The 14,282-nt window shown below is 53.1% G+C and overlaps 7 protein-coding genes across 7 annotated transcripts; 4 read left to right on the forward strand and 3 right to left on the reverse strand.

Annotated features, from left to right (window-relative positions):
- Positions 1-94: 94 nt before the first annotated feature.
- On the forward strand, positions 95-937 carry Z520_06226 (uncharacterized protein; the record flags this gene model as incomplete). Its single annotated transcript, XM_016776727.1, has 1 exon — positions 95-937. The coding sequence occupies one exon, from the start codon at positions 95-97 to the stop codon at positions 935-937; it is 843 nt and encodes a 280-aa protein (XP_016632269.1).
- A 154-nt stretch (positions 938-1,091) lies between these two features.
- On the reverse strand, positions 1,092-1,810 carry Z520_06227 (uncharacterized protein; the record flags this gene model as incomplete). Its single annotated transcript, XM_016776728.1, has 3 exons — positions 1,092-1,190; positions 1,262-1,657; positions 1,748-1,810. 3 exons carry the CDS (start codon positions 1,808-1,810, stop codon positions 1,092-1,094), a joined length of 558 nt encoding a protein of 185 aa, XP_016632270.1.
- An 838-nt stretch (positions 1,811-2,648) lies between these two features.
- Positions 2,649-5,012, forward strand: Z520_06228 (uncharacterized protein; the record flags this gene model as incomplete). Its single annotated transcript, XM_016776729.1, has 1 exon — positions 2,649-5,012. One exon carries the CDS (start codon positions 2,649-2,651, stop codon positions 5,010-5,012), a length of 2,364 nt encoding a protein of 787 aa, XP_016632271.1.
- Positions 5,013-5,219: 207 nt separating this feature from the next.
- On the reverse strand, positions 5,220-5,807 carry Z520_06229 (uncharacterized protein; the record flags this gene model as incomplete). The annotated part of the gene is made up of 1 exon (XM_016776730.1): positions 5,220-5,807. The coding sequence occupies one exon, from the start codon at positions 5,805-5,807 to the stop codon at positions 5,220-5,222; it is 588 nt and encodes a 195-aa protein (XP_016632272.1).
- Positions 5,808-6,667: 860 nt separating this feature from the next.
- On the reverse strand, positions 6,668-7,711 carry Z520_06230 (uncharacterized protein; the record flags this gene model as incomplete). The annotated part of the gene is made up of 1 exon (XM_016776731.1): positions 6,668-7,711. One exon carries the CDS (start codon positions 7,709-7,711, stop codon positions 6,668-6,670), a length of 1,044 nt encoding a protein of 347 aa, XP_016632273.1.
- Positions 7,712-8,709: 998 nt separating this feature from the next.
- Positions 8,710-10,104, forward strand: Z520_06231 (uncharacterized protein; the record flags this gene model as incomplete). Its single annotated transcript, XM_016776732.1, has 1 exon — positions 8,710-10,104. The coding sequence occupies one exon, from the start codon at positions 8,710-8,712 to the stop codon at positions 10,102-10,104; it is 1,395 nt and encodes a 464-aa protein (XP_016632274.1).
- A 491-nt stretch (positions 10,105-10,595) lies between these two features.
- Positions 10,596-13,607, forward strand: Z520_06232 (uncharacterized protein; the record flags this gene model as incomplete). The annotated part of the gene is made up of 2 exons (XM_016776733.1): positions 10,596-13,358; positions 13,479-13,607. 2 exons carry the CDS (start codon positions 10,596-10,598, stop codon positions 13,605-13,607), a joined length of 2,892 nt encoding a protein of 963 aa, XP_016632275.1.
- Between the last annotated feature and the right edge of the window lie 675 nt (positions 13,608-14,282).

Raw genomic sequence — 14,282 nt, forward strand, 5'->3', positions numbered from 1 at the left:
GAACCCCGATATTTCATCTATTAAGGAGTCTGTATCCACGGAAAAGAAAACACCAGCCCCAAATTTGAAAGACGAGATGACTTCTTCGTCAAACATGCCCTTCCCCATGCCCGAGCCCACCGTGCCCAAACGGCCGTTGTCGAGCTACAAACTCATCTCGTACGACATCTACGGCACGCTCGTGGACTGGGAGACGGCGATTGTGCAGCAGCTGCAACCGCTAGTGGCGCGCATCCCCTCATCGTCCCCGCTCGCCCACGAATATCTCGACAGCACGACTCCCAACGCGGGGGGAAGGATTAAATTGGCGGCCAAATTTAACGACGTCGAGCATGCGTTGCAGAGCAAGAACCCTAGCCAGCAATATGATGAGTTGCTGAGGGATGCGTACTTGCGTGTGGCGGGGGATTTTGGGATCGATGTGAGTGAGGAGGTCAAGGAGGAGGCGGAAAAGTTTGGCCAGAGTATTGGGTCCTGGCCTGCGTTTCCGGACACGGTCGACGCGTGCCAGCGCCTGGTGAAGCAAGGGTTCAAGCTCGTGCCGTTGTCGAATGTCGACCGGGCGAGTTTCTCGCGAACCTGCGCTGGGCCGCTCAAGGGGGCGGACTTTTTCAGGGTCTACACGGCCCAGGATATCGGCTCGTACAAGCCCGACCTGCGCAACTTTGAGTACCTGATCAAACACGCCAAGGAGGATGCCGGGGTGGAGAAGGAGGAGATCTTGCATGTCGCGCAGAGTATCTTTCATGATCATATCCCGGCAAAGAAGATGGGCATGGCGAGTGTGTGGATCAATCGCAAGGGTGCCGGTATGGGTGGGAACGAGGCGATTAGGGGCATTCATGAGCGTGGGGAGGTCGGGTATGGGTGGAGGTTTGAGACTTTGGGGCAGTTGGCGGATGAGGTTGAGAGGGAGAAGAGAGAGCAGGGGAAGTAAGAGTGAAAGTGCACAAGAGAGGAGGGAGAAGAGGCTTGACGAAGCTGCTGCTCTTCTTTTTCCCCCTCAATATCATTTGCGAATACTTCATCCCGAATTGTCGCCTCTTGTTCTTGTCTCTTGCTGCTAATCCCAAGATCGCAACCAGGCCAGTTCACTCTTTCTTCTTCCGAGATGTTTCTGGATCTGCCAGAGCTTGCGCATTCCATCTCGGGTCACTGCTCTCGGTGACCGGCGCCCAGCCCAGTTGAATCTGTTTCGTGCCAGTCAGTATATACACGGCCAAACACGGTTGACGTGCAAATGGTGGTCGGGGCTGCTTACCTGCATGGTCTTCTGGTCCCAGTCCTTGGTGAAGCTCCTGATCTTCTCGTCCTCCACTTCAAAGATGGCTGCTGCACTCCACATGGCGTGTTTCCTCGTTGCTTCGATGCCTTTGTACGGCTTACCCACATGGCTGCCTTCGGCGGTATATCTCAGCAGGACATGGCCGTTTTTGGCAAACACTTGGTCAAAGCGCATGATGTGCAAGTCTGAAACGCTGGCCATCACGACGGAATGGGACTCTGCGTAGTCCATGGGCGTTTCGCATCCGGGAAAGGTCGCCGGTGCCCAGAACCAGCTGTCCGCGTGACAGAGATGGGAGACGGATTGGCCGCCTTTGTTCTCGGTCGGGGAGTAGGCTATGGCCATGTATTGCTTGCAGATGTCGATGTTGCGCTGGTTTTGGAGACAGGAGTATCAGTTAGCCTTATAATCCCGGGGTCTATGCAGGGTTCTATTTCAGCATGACAGACAGGGCTTTCTCACCTCTTCCTCTGGCGTTTGCTCCGTGGTGATCAGCGCCGGAGGGTACCTGGACTCTGAGGCCATTGTTGTGATCAGTGTGCTTCAGCCGATGGAGACACTCGGAGATTCTCTATGGGCTAGCCCTTGGACCTTCCCGTGATAACTGGAGGGATGCATTTCAAGTACTGGGACGGGTTTCTGCTTGCTTGATATCATAATGAGGGTTCAATGAGGTCATGCGCCTCAGGAGGGGATGTTGGCCAGTCGTCAGCGCATTCGATCCGCTTCGGGAGGTCGTTCGTTCATTCTGTTGTATTTCAGCTCCTGCTCTATTTGACGAAGTCTCCTTTGGTCAGCACGGCCTTCTTGCGAGGAGATTTGGATCACAGGCGAAGTGATATTGGGGGTGGTGGTGATGGTAGGAATGTGAGCCAGGAGTATCTTCCGAGAATTAGCCGCAGCAGGTACATACAGGTACATACCGTCCTCGCCTCGTAGTCTCTTGTGTTCTGCCTTCGGTGTCTACTTTTCCTTCTCACCCGCGTTGAATCATCAACAGTGCCGGCCCGCACAGCCTTGTACGTATTTGGTCACAGAATCTGCGGTCGTTCAGAACCTCCCGCATGATAAGGACGAGGGTGTAAATCCCTTGGTCTGCCAATCATGCAGCAACCAGCGATGAGGCTGTCGCTACAATGCCATTAAACCGATTGAGGAAATGTTGCAAAACGCCACAACGTGACCGCTGGCCGACTTCTGGCCACCGCTCGACAAGATGGCCTGGCTCTCCCCCCGAGCCTTACTTCAAGACGCCGTCCACTTCTTTCCATCTTCTCTTCTCCAGGATGTCTCGAAGCTATCTTTCTTCTGAACACACCCTGGGAGCTGCTTGCACACTTCAAGGCGAATTTCACCCTCAGCCATGGCGAATGCTCGACGCACCCTTCGGGGTGATCCTTTTATCCAACAGGATCCAAATGCTTCCCGCTACAGCCGAAGACTCTCGAGAGAGCAATGGGCAGACCTCAAGCCTAGAGTGTTGATGCTCTGCAATCAAGGTGTCAGAATTGCTGACATCCTACGAGAAATCCAGACGCAAAACATCCCGGTCACCAGAAGCCAACTCGACCGGCAAATAAAGTTATGGCGTTTCCAGGAAAGCGATCAAGAGTTTTCTCTGCTGGCACTAGGTGCCCCTCAGGATACCGACATATCACAGCAAGCCACATTCCACGATAGAGCACTCCACAATTTAGCAGAGCTACTATCCATCGATGGTGTACCTATATCCTCGACGAGCCACCCAGCTATTACAAATACTGGCTCAACGCTCGAATCAAAGCCGCCACATGCTGAACCAGCCTCCCTTTTCGGACCGACGGCACAAAGTCAGTCGTCGAGTTCGCAGCAAGTAGACAATGTACCCGAAACCGATTTCATCATGGTCGAATGGTCCCCCATTCTATGTTCGGCATGTACTTCAGCCAATGCGCCTGTTGACGATGCATCCATCGCCCGACCTCAATCTAGTGAAATTATGCAAGACGAAGAGAATATGACAACGGAAAGGCCTTCTCAAGGACAAGAGTCACTCAGCCCCAACTCACGCCAAAGTTCGCCGGGCCTGCCACCTGCGCTGCCTGACAAAACTGGCCCCAGATTTACGATTAATATTGGATTACATTGTTGCAACAACGCAAAAATAGCCCACCGAATATTCTCCCACACCATTACCAAATATGGCGCTTCTATCAGGGTTCTCAACCGCCTCGCATACATGGCTTCGTTGCTCTTCCTTTTGAAGTGCAACTCGCTGGCATTTCAGATCTCTCTCCATATTGTCGATCAAATCAGTCGTCAGCCGATCGTGCAAGGACAAACGATCCGCCTTCTGCCCTTCTTTGTCATCAATTGTGTTTATTTTGCTAGGGAGTCGCTCGAAAATCGGGACGCAGATCGCCTTGGTCTGAAAACATATGACTGGCTCTGGAGCTGCCATCCGTCGGGACAGGAGGTAGACCAGCAAACTCATTCATACATGCAGTTCCTGATCTTCCGTGCAAATAGTCAACATTATAGAGACAAGGAAGCCGCGTACTGGATTTTAAACGCTGTACGCTCAAGTCTTCAGGAAGAGGGCGAACAGTCCATCCATCCAGACATGTTTCCTTGTGACAGCGCCGACGGTGCCCTTCGTTTCTTCCATGAAGACAAAGGCATCAGGAACGTTATGGAAGAAGCAATTGGTCGGATGAAAGTATTTCTGCGTGCCAATAGGGAAGAAATCGATGCAATTTGGATCGACTACTGGCAGCCTCAAGACGATTATTCCTTGATGGGTCGAATTTTGACACGCTTGATGCTGAGACCTCGGCTTCGCTGTGATTCCGAAAATGCTCATGATTGGGTCTCTTGGGAAGACGCAGAAGTCTCCCAGCGGTCAAGGTTACTCTCCCGACTCCGAGAACATGTCTTGATTGGATTGTGTGGTTTGATCGGGAAATGGTTCTGGGAAGACTGCATCCAGCCCGGGGGTCGGACTCCTCTCCCTAACGATTTGAAACCGTCGGTAGATCTCACCAGGAGGGTTGCATCACTCGAACGAGTAATAAAGGACGACGAGGACGAGGACGAGGACGAGGGCATGGAAGAGGATTTCGATTATCCAATGATTGCGCGCGGCTATGAGGGGTTCATCGATGACTATCTTCGCTACTTGACGTGCATGTCGCTGGCGCCGGTCCATCGGGCAATACCAGATGGTCCTGGCGACGAACATCTTGTTGGCATAATTGCCATTCTGGCCAAAGTGTCGACAACCAAAGACCTTGACGTGTTGGGTATACCATCTGTGCCATCGCCGCCCATAATTCGCTCACGCGGGCCCCAGTTCGCAACCCACCTTTTTCGAAGCCCTTATACTATGGAATCAAGTCAACCGCCCAACCGAGAACGAGAATCCCAAAGCACAGGGTCTTTGGTGGGGCCGCCTCTTGCAAGGTCCTGTACCTCTTCGATAAGCTCCGGCTACAGATCCTTCAAGGCTGCAGCTATGGATCGTGGTACCCTTGGCCCGAGAGGTCCTCCAACGATTCCTCCGGTCCCATCTGTTGACTGGTCGGGGCCCATGAGCTTAACCTCAAACGAAGTGGCAAGCATTCCTTCCGATATCTCGCTCCGCGAGTTTGAATCCCATGCTGGAGAGGAAGATTTTATAGCTGACCTTGTGGACTTTGTGGACGAGACGAGGCGGGGAATGTTGTCGCATCTTTGGCCCGCCTCTTAGCTGCAGGAAAGGCGCAAGACAAGGGTTTAACACTTGAAATTCGGGTAAGAATGGTTGAATCGCTTCCGCAGTAGATTCGAGATGGAAAATGCATGTTATACGGAGACATGTTGGACTGATCTGTGCTGCACGTATAGTACCTCGAAGAATACGCGTTCTTCCGTTGAATTTCTAAGTTTATTATACTCCAAATGGTGCTCCGCAAATCTATAACCCTTCCGCAGGCACGGGGACATTGAACCCGTTGAGATTGACCGAAACCAAAGCATACAGCGACACCAAAAAGATCAGCTCTGTCAGCAAGCTCTGTCCCAGCACCTCGACACCTTTGGCATAGAGATCATCCGGCAGCGGACCCCCGACCACCAACGCCTTTGAGATCCTATAAACCAGCATCTCATCCGGCGACAGATCCCTGGGCGCCTCCCCACTCGCCAGCGCCGCGACCTGTTCCTGGGAAAAGTAGTGCCGCGACAGGCCCGAATGCGCATACACCTCATACGCGGCGCGGTAGTGCGAGCCCACCGTCAGGATGGCGACTTGCCGCAGCGTCTCGGGCAGCTTCGCGGAGCGGAACATGACTTTGCTGAGGTGCCACATGGCGCCGCCGACCACGGGCTCGTGGATCCACGCGTTCCAAGGGCCCAGCAAGGCGCCGCGTTCGTCCCGCGTGATGAACGACTTCTTGTCGTCGAGCGTCTTGACGATGTTTTCCACCACGTCGTCGTACAGCTCGCGCTGCGGGGGGGAGAGTTGCTCTGGCGGCACGGGCTGGAGGCGCATTCGGGACGTCATTTTGCTTTTGGCCTTTTTGAGAACTGAGGTGCTACAAGAAGAGTCTTGAAAGGGTGTTGTTTCAGTGCTAGGGCTGGAGAAAGATCGAATCTGTTCGTGTGTATCTTGGGGTGATTCTTGGAGTCTGATACCGTTTGCACAGCTCCACTCAATTGTTGATCTCAATGGACAGTGAACATGTTTCGCCTTTATAAAACCACTCGTGCGCCCTTTTTTGAATGGACGACCTTCCTTTGCGGTTTTTCTTCACGATACTCTCCGGGCTTCAATTCTCTCTCATAGCGATGCCGACGGGCCGACAATCAGGTAACGAGACAGGAGAACTCACCAATGGCTATGATGTAAGCGCTGTCATGCAACCGACCACAGCCGCGGCCCAAGACCACCTCGCCACGAGGGGAGGTGGTGCCACTTTTTATGTTCTTCCCTTCTCGCGATGGGAGAAGGGGGGATACATGGTCGGTAAACTTGGAATCTGGTGCGAAGTTGGCGAAAGTCATACGAGGGGATCCACTCGACCCAAGGTTTCCCAGTGACTGGCGCTAGGCGTTAAGATGTGGAGAGGCACTAAAACGTCTCCGAGGCTAGGGGTTAATCATCAGGCGAGAGGCGCTTCCACTTTACGAGGTACTACTACTAACACGCATAGGACTGACTAATAGCCCCCTGGACCCGGTCCGAAACCTGATTAACCCTGCCTGTGAAAAGGGTTAATGGATATGGGGGCGCGAAATCCGACGGAAAGAAGCAAAACCGGTGAAAGGAGATTCTAGAAGGGGAGAGCGGCGTGAAACCATGGGTCAAATATATCAAAGTACGCTCATATCAGAGTCAATATTACGGTCTACCCGATCTAGGTACTAGAATTTTAGAACGGCTTTCCCAAAGTTACGCCCGGAGAACAGGGCCAGAAGCCCGTCGATCGCATTGTCGATGCCCTCGCACTCCCAGGTCATCACCTCGAGTGACCCGTCCTTGATCCACGCTTGCACATTGCGCTGGTGCTCGGCGCGGTACTTGTCGCCGAAGCCGTGGTCGAAGACGACGAAGCCGCGGACCGTGAGTCGCCTGCGCAGGATCAGGCTGTAGTTGTACAGAGGGTATGGATGCTGGGCGCTGTAGTCGGAGATCAAGCCGCAGACAATGACGCGGCCGTGTTCTTTCATGGCGTCCAGGGCCGCGGAGAGGTGCTCGCCGCCCACGTTCTCGTAGTCGATGTCGATGCCCTCTGGGGCCAGGCGCTTCAAGGCATCTGAGGGATGCTCCTTTTTGTAGTTGAACCCGGCGTCGAAGCCGAGCTGGTGGATGATGAAGTCCAGCTTGTCGTCCGACCCGACGCTTCCGATCACTTTGAGGCCCTCGCGCTTGGCAAGCTGCCCGACCATGCTCCCCACGGAGCCGCTGGCGGCTGAGATGAAGATGGTCTCGCCCTTCTTCGGCTGCCCGATCTCGTAGAAGGACGAGTACGCCGTCAATCCCGACATGCCCAGCGCGCCCAGAAACACCCGGACGTCCTCCAACCCCAGGGGGTTTTCGAGGTGTTGGATCTTGTCCAGCTCCTCCGCCGAGCTTAAAGAGATGTATTGCTGGATGGGGAGCTCCCCAATCACCTGGTCGCCGGGCTTGTACTTGGGGTGATTCGATTGGAGGACCCTGGCGATGCACTGGCTCACTAGCGGCTTATTCAGCTCAAAGGCCGGAGCGTTCGATTTGATGTGCGCTGGTCGCATGCGTCCCTTCATGTATGGATCAAAGCTTGCATACTGTGCTTGGACCAATACTCCCCCGGCCGGCGCAGGCGAGCTTCCATCGTAGTCGGCAATGGCTTCGATCGTCAAGTCTTTGCCTGCCACTGGGAGTCCTTCAGGAATTTGTCTGAAGACCATGGCTTTGTTTACCACCATATTGGCAGCGTGTTGACCCCAGGCGGATCTGTGACCAGTCAATGAAAAGAGGGGCTGTGTTTTTGAAATCTATGACAGGGCGTTGGTAGACTGAGGGGGCAGGGGAGTTGATTGAATCTTGATCTGTTCACTGGAGCTTGCAAGGATTACGGCCAACCTGGTGACTTGTGCACTTTGTATAGCAAACATTCCCTTCCTTATAACTGAGAAGTCTTCCACAGACCACGGCTGGCGAACAAGCCATCTCGCGTGTCTGGTATCACACGATTCTTACCTCTCGTCACACGGGGATGAGGATGGGATCTGGCTTTGCCCTGCGGACATGATGCTGCTCTTCCAGTGTAAGACATCATCCTAGGGAAAAGACTAGGCAATCATGGTTGAATAGATATCGCAGTCCGTGAGCCTGGCCAGAACGAAGAGCCAAACCCAAGATGTTGGAAAAAGTCGCAGCTGATGTCGCCATCCGAAAAGGACTCGTCCGGCTCCCGAGTCTTGTTGATTGGCTGTGTCGACGGTCTGTCTAGCTCCTCCGCTATCGCCGCGGCGATGCTTGAAGCTCTTCCGGCGGAACCGTTTGGCTGCTCAGCTCGAAGCACTGCATGAGGACGTCGCCCCGCTGTTGCAACAAATGCCAAAGCTCTAGAGCGTGCCCGTTCAGATCCATTCATACGTCGTGCATCATCCATATCCGTTCGAGTTGCCTGACATGACATCTCTGATCAAGTTAGAAAATGACTCGGAGTTTCAGATCCAAGGAGTTATTCGTAAGCAGAGACTCCCTAGAACCTCAACTTGGGATACGCTTGATCCATTACCATGGTTATATATAGGCTGTGAAGGAGTCAGTTCGGGGGACGTGCTCTGCGGATTGCACCAAGTCAGCAATAGAGGAAGCAGTTATCTCACTCAAGCTAACCTCCGTGAAAAGCATCCGACCACACATCTACAGCTTCCACTTTCAAGTCATCCACTGAATCTGATTACCGTCCAGAGATATGGCTCACCCTCACATCGTCTACCAGACGATCAACCCGGCCAATGGGCAATTGATCAAGACCTTTCCGACAACCACTGACGAACAAGTGTTTGCCGCCCTCGACGAAGCCCATGAAGTCTACCAGAAAGACTGGCGACGCCGGTCCGTGGCTGAGCGCTGCAAGATCATGAGCAAAGCTGCAGCCCTGATGCGGGAGCGCCAACAGGAACTAGCAGAGCTCGCTGTCCTAGAAATGGGGAAGACCATCGGCGGCATGCTAGGCGAGGTCGCGTTCTCTGCCGCTATTCTGGATTATTATGCCCAAAACGGGGAGAAATTCTTGCAGACCGTTGACCTACCTGGTGTCCCTGGCGCTGTCATTGCCTCAGAGCCCATTGGGGTCATTCTGGCTATTGAGCCGTGGAATTTCCCTTACTACCAGGTCGCTCGTGTAGCTGGTCCTCAGCTTGTCGCCGGCAACCCAGTCATCCTCAAACACGCACAGAGTGTGCCACAGTGTGCGCTCGCCCTCGAGAAGCTATTTACCGACGCCGGAGCACCAGCTGGTGTGTACACCAACCTTTTCTGCTCCATTCCTCAAGTCAACGCCCTTATTGCCGACTTCCGCATCCGCGGCGTGACCCTGACCGGCAGTGAACGCGCTGGCGCATCGGTCGCTGAGCAAGCCGGTCGCCATCTCAAAAAGGTCGTTCTGGAGCTGGGAGGTTCAGATCCACTGATTGTCCTGGAGGATGCCCCCCTTGATGAAGCCGTCGAGGTAGCAGCTGCAGGCCGCATGATGTGTATGGGTCAAGCTTGTGCCTCGATCAAGCGATATATCATTGTGGGCAAGGAGCGGGGCCAGAAGTTCCTCGAGGGAGTCAGGGCAAAGTTTGAAGCGATGAAACCCGGTGACCCAATGGACCCAGCAACAACTCTTGGTCCTCTGGTCTCCGAACCCGCCGTTGAGAATCTCGTTAGTCTCATTGACGAGGCCAAGGCTGCGGGTGCCACAATTGTCATGGGTGGAAAACGTATTAACCGTCCTGGCAATTACCTAGAGCCTACGCTCATCACAAACGTGTCTCGAGGCAACCCGTTGTTCATGAAGGAGGCTTTTGGTCCTGTGGCTACCCTGTACGTCGTCGACACCGAGGAGGAAGCCATCGAACTGGCGAATGCCACAACATTTGGCCTGGGTTCGTCGGTATTTTCGGCCAACATAGAGCACGCGAAGAAGGTTGCGGCAGAGATCGAGGCCGGCATGGTCTTCATCAATTCCGCCGTCAATTCCGGCCCAGGCGTGCCATTTGGTGGTGTGAAGAACTCAGGGTTTGGACGGGAGCTGAGCGAGCTCGGTATTCAAGAATTTTTGAACAAGAAGCTCATCCGGGTGCATGAGAAGTGGCTGTGAGCCAACAAGGCTCCTCGCTTGGGAAGTCATGTGAAGTATAGGGAGAAGATACCAGTAGTTCAAGCATAGCAATTTCTACTTTTGATTGCCTGGCAAAACCCTTGTCACTCTGCTCAGTATTGTTTGACATCGTCCGTCAAGGCTCGAATATACTCTCATGGTAGGAACGGTTTCACGTCGACGATGATTCTGTACAGATAGATATATGGAATGCCCAGTACAAGAAGTGATATTCAAGGACAGAGAGAAATATTGGTGTTGACGGTTGGCAAGGGGCAACATCTGCTTGTCTTGGTGAGGCCGGCCTCACCAAGTTGCGACAAGGCTGGCCAATCTGGCAAGGCTGGCACCTTTGCTCCACCGTAATAAAGTGCAACGCGCGACGCGCTTTGACGCGTTCCTGCGGCCCCAATTCTCCGCGTAAAGGAGACATTTCCACCCTTGCGCTTCCCAGTCACTCCTTCAAACACCAAAACCTCCTCATCATAACAATGGCGACTCTAGTTGACTCGATCCTTAATTCAGACGCCTTCGGCGCGACACCGTCGTCACCGCGGCGGACTCAGAATGGCCTTCCTTCCTCCTCCAGACCGCGCCCCTTACCCTCCGAGAGCAATGGCATACCCTCCGAAGCCGATGTCTTCCCAGATGACGAAGTTGTTGGCGCAGCTCGCGGTAGACCCCGGAACCCTCTAGACCGCAATGTATCACAGGTCACGGACAAGGCAGGCGAAAAAGTACAACAAGCCTTTGAAGATTTCCTCGAGTCCCACATCGAAGAACCCTCCTCCTCAGGAGCCCCTCCCTCGAGCGAGTTGAGAACAAACAAATACTACATTAATCAGATTCATGGCTTGCGGGAATTCCAACTTTCGACGCTTTACGTCGATTACCGCCATCTGCTATCTTACAAGGAAGGCCCTATTTTAGCAGATGCCATCGCACAACAATTCTATCGATTTCATCCATTCCTACTCAGGGGGCTACACAACCTCCTGGCCAAATATGAGCCGGTCTACTTCAAAGATCACCGTCAGATGACCAGCAATGCTTCGCAGGCAGGTACCTCAATGGCGGGCAATGCGACCAGCGAGGGGAGCAGTCAGGGTGATAAACCACTGAATCCACAAGCGGACAAACTCTTCGCGCTAGCATTTTACAACCTTCCCCTAGTGTCTCGAGTACGGCAGCTTCGAACAGATCAAATAGGCAAATTACTTTCGATTTCGGGTACTGTGACGAGAACATCAGAAGTTCGTCCCGAGCTGGCCCTCGGAACCTTCATTTGCGAAGCATGCAACACCACAGTGCCAAATGTTGAGCAGACGTTCAAATACACAGAACCTACAGTGTGCCCTAACCTCACTTGTGGCAACAAGATCGCGTGGCGATTGGATATCCGAAACAGCACGTTTGTGGATTGGCAGAAATGTCGGATTCAGGAGAACAGTTCTGAGATCCCCACCGGAAGCATGCCTCGCACAATGGATGTTATTCTTCGAGGAGAGCAAGTCGAGCGGACGAAGCCTGGGGAGAAGTGTGTCTTCACAGGCACCCTGATAGTTGTGCCAGATGTCTCTCAGCTGGGAATTCCAGGCGTAAAGCCAGAGGCCTCGAAGGACAATCGAAATTTTCGGGGTGCAGATGCTGGTGGCGCAGGAGTATCCGGCTTGAAGGCACTAGGAGTCCGAGATCTGACTTACCGGATGGCATTCATGGCCGGCTTCTCTTGCCCTGACACCACTACTGCTGGTCAGGCAGCGAGTCAACTGAACGGTCAATCAACCAACATCCTGAATTCCTTACACCAGACCGATCTCTTTGATCAGTACGACAGTGGTACAAAGGCTCAGGAGGCGTATTTGGAAACTCTTACACAAGCCGAAATCGATGACCTGAAATATATGGTCCATACCGACAAGATCTACAGCCGACTTGTTCAGAGCCTCGCTCCCATGGTCTACGGCCATGAAATAGTCAAGAAAGGTCTGCTGTTACAGCTCTTGGGAGGTGTGTCAAAAATGACCCCAGAAGGAATGCCACTTCGAGGCGACATCAACATCTGCATCGTTGGCGACCCGTCAACGTCCAAATCCCAATTCCTCAAGTACATTGCTTCTTTCCTTCCTCGAGCGGTCTACACCTCCGGAAAAGCGTCCAGTGCAGCAGGTCTAACAGCTGCTGTGGTCAAAGATGAAGAGACTGGCGAACACACCATTGAAGCCGGCGCGCTCATGCTCTCTGACTCGGGAACATGCTGTATTGACGAGTTCGATAAGATGGATTTGACCGACCAGGTCGCCATCCACGAAGCCATGGAACAGCAGACCATTTCCATCGCGAAAGCGGGCATTCATGCCACGTTAAACGCGCGCACAAGCATCCTAGCTGCCGCCAACCCCATCGGTGGTCGCTATAATCGCAAAGCGACTCTCAGGTCAAACATCAACATGTCGGCTCCCATCATGTCTCGCTTTGACCTCTTCTTCATCATTCTCGATGAATGCAATGAGACGATAGACCGTCACTTGGCTGACCACATCGTCAACCTGCACATGCTGAAGGATGATTTCGTGCAGCCTGAATTCTCCACTGAACAGCTTCAGCGGTATATCAGATTCGCGCGCACCTTCAAGCCCGTCTTCCTACCTGAAGCAAAAAAGCTCCTGGTAGAAAAGTACAAAGAGCTGAGAGCGAATGATACTGGTGGCGTGGTTGGGAAGAATTCCTACAGGATCACTGTCAGGCAGCTGGAGAGTTTGATCAGGTTGAGCGAAGCAATCGCCAAAGCGAATTGTGTGGAAGAAATAACGGAAGTCATGGTATATGAGGCTTTTGATCTGCTTCGTCAATCAATCATCAGTGTCGAGAAAGACGATGTCGATGTCGAAGACGATGAAGAGGAGAGCCCGAACCGAGAAGATGACGCAGGGAACCAACGAGATGGAGATAGTCCCATGGCTGATGGTGACAACGACCAACAAGGCGCAGCCGGCACAGGCCATCGCGGCACCTCTGCAACCCCTGCTGCAGCTCCACGACCCACCACGAAAATCACCTTCGAAAAGTTCAACACTATTCAAACCATGCTGGCAACGCGCATACGAGATGAGGAAGACCGCACGGGTGAAGGCCCCGAACGCGATGCATTATTGTTATGGTACTTGGAGCAGATCGAGGAGCAGTTGGGAAGCGAGGAAGACGTAGAGCGCGAGAGAGGTCTGGCAAGGAAGGTGCTGAAGAAGATGGTTAAGGTACGCATGACCCTCTTGAACTTATCCCTTCCGTCAATGCCCGGTCTGGTCCGGCATTTTTGCTAGAGTCCAACGTTCCATTCTACACCTTGAAGGTATGACTGACTTTAGTTCCTACAGGATAACATCATCATCGCGATCCGCGGAGAAGGCCTCGTTGAAGGAGACGAAGACGGCGCAGGCGAGCCTTCGAACCAGCGACTGACTTATGCTCTGCACCCGAACTGCGGCATCTTCGACGACGAATGAACCGAATCCAGCAACAACATACATGCTTAGCAGCAGAATTGTACGCTCGGCTCGGGCCGATCAGGATGTTGCATACATGTATGTGTGTGATGGACCGATACTCGGCCTCATGCAGATGTAGAGGCATATCTCGTATATTGAGCTTTATGGGATGGAGATATGACGTGCCAGACGCCTGAATGAAATATACCTATCATCACAGGCTAGAGACAGGGCAGGGCATGAGGGCGGAACACGTCACGTCAACCAGAGAGAGGCACAGGGTTGTGAATGATCGAACTGAACTGAACTGGATTGGGTTGAACGGGATTGGACTGTACTGTGTTTCAGGACGCATGATGAATTGATTAATCAAAGATTGTACACGAGTGAAATGTGCGAAAGGGCGTCCTACATTAAATGGCCGACAGCCTGCAAAGAATGTAATCATTTTTCCCTTGAACTCGGCTCTCTGTGTTGTGCAGAACAAGATCGTCGGCAGACGAACATCAACGAACTCCCTTCTGCCTTTTTGATACAAAAAGTATTTTGCCACGACAATGGATGCTGGATGAATGCTTGGTCATGGTACGGAACAGCAGCCCAATCCCTTGTGCATCGGTTAATCCAAGACTCCGTGCCCGGTTGGTGTATTCATACAATGCCATCGCATGCCCTCCCGGAATATCATGCTCT

This window comes from Fonsecaea multimorphosa (assembly GCF_000836435.1).
Source record: "Fonsecaea multimorphosa CBS 102226 unplaced genomic scaffold supercont1.11, whole genome shotgun sequence".
NCBI classification, from domain to species: Eukaryota; Fungi; Ascomycota; class Eurotiomycetes; order Chaetothyriales; family Herpotrichiellaceae; genus Fonsecaea; species Fonsecaea multimorphosa.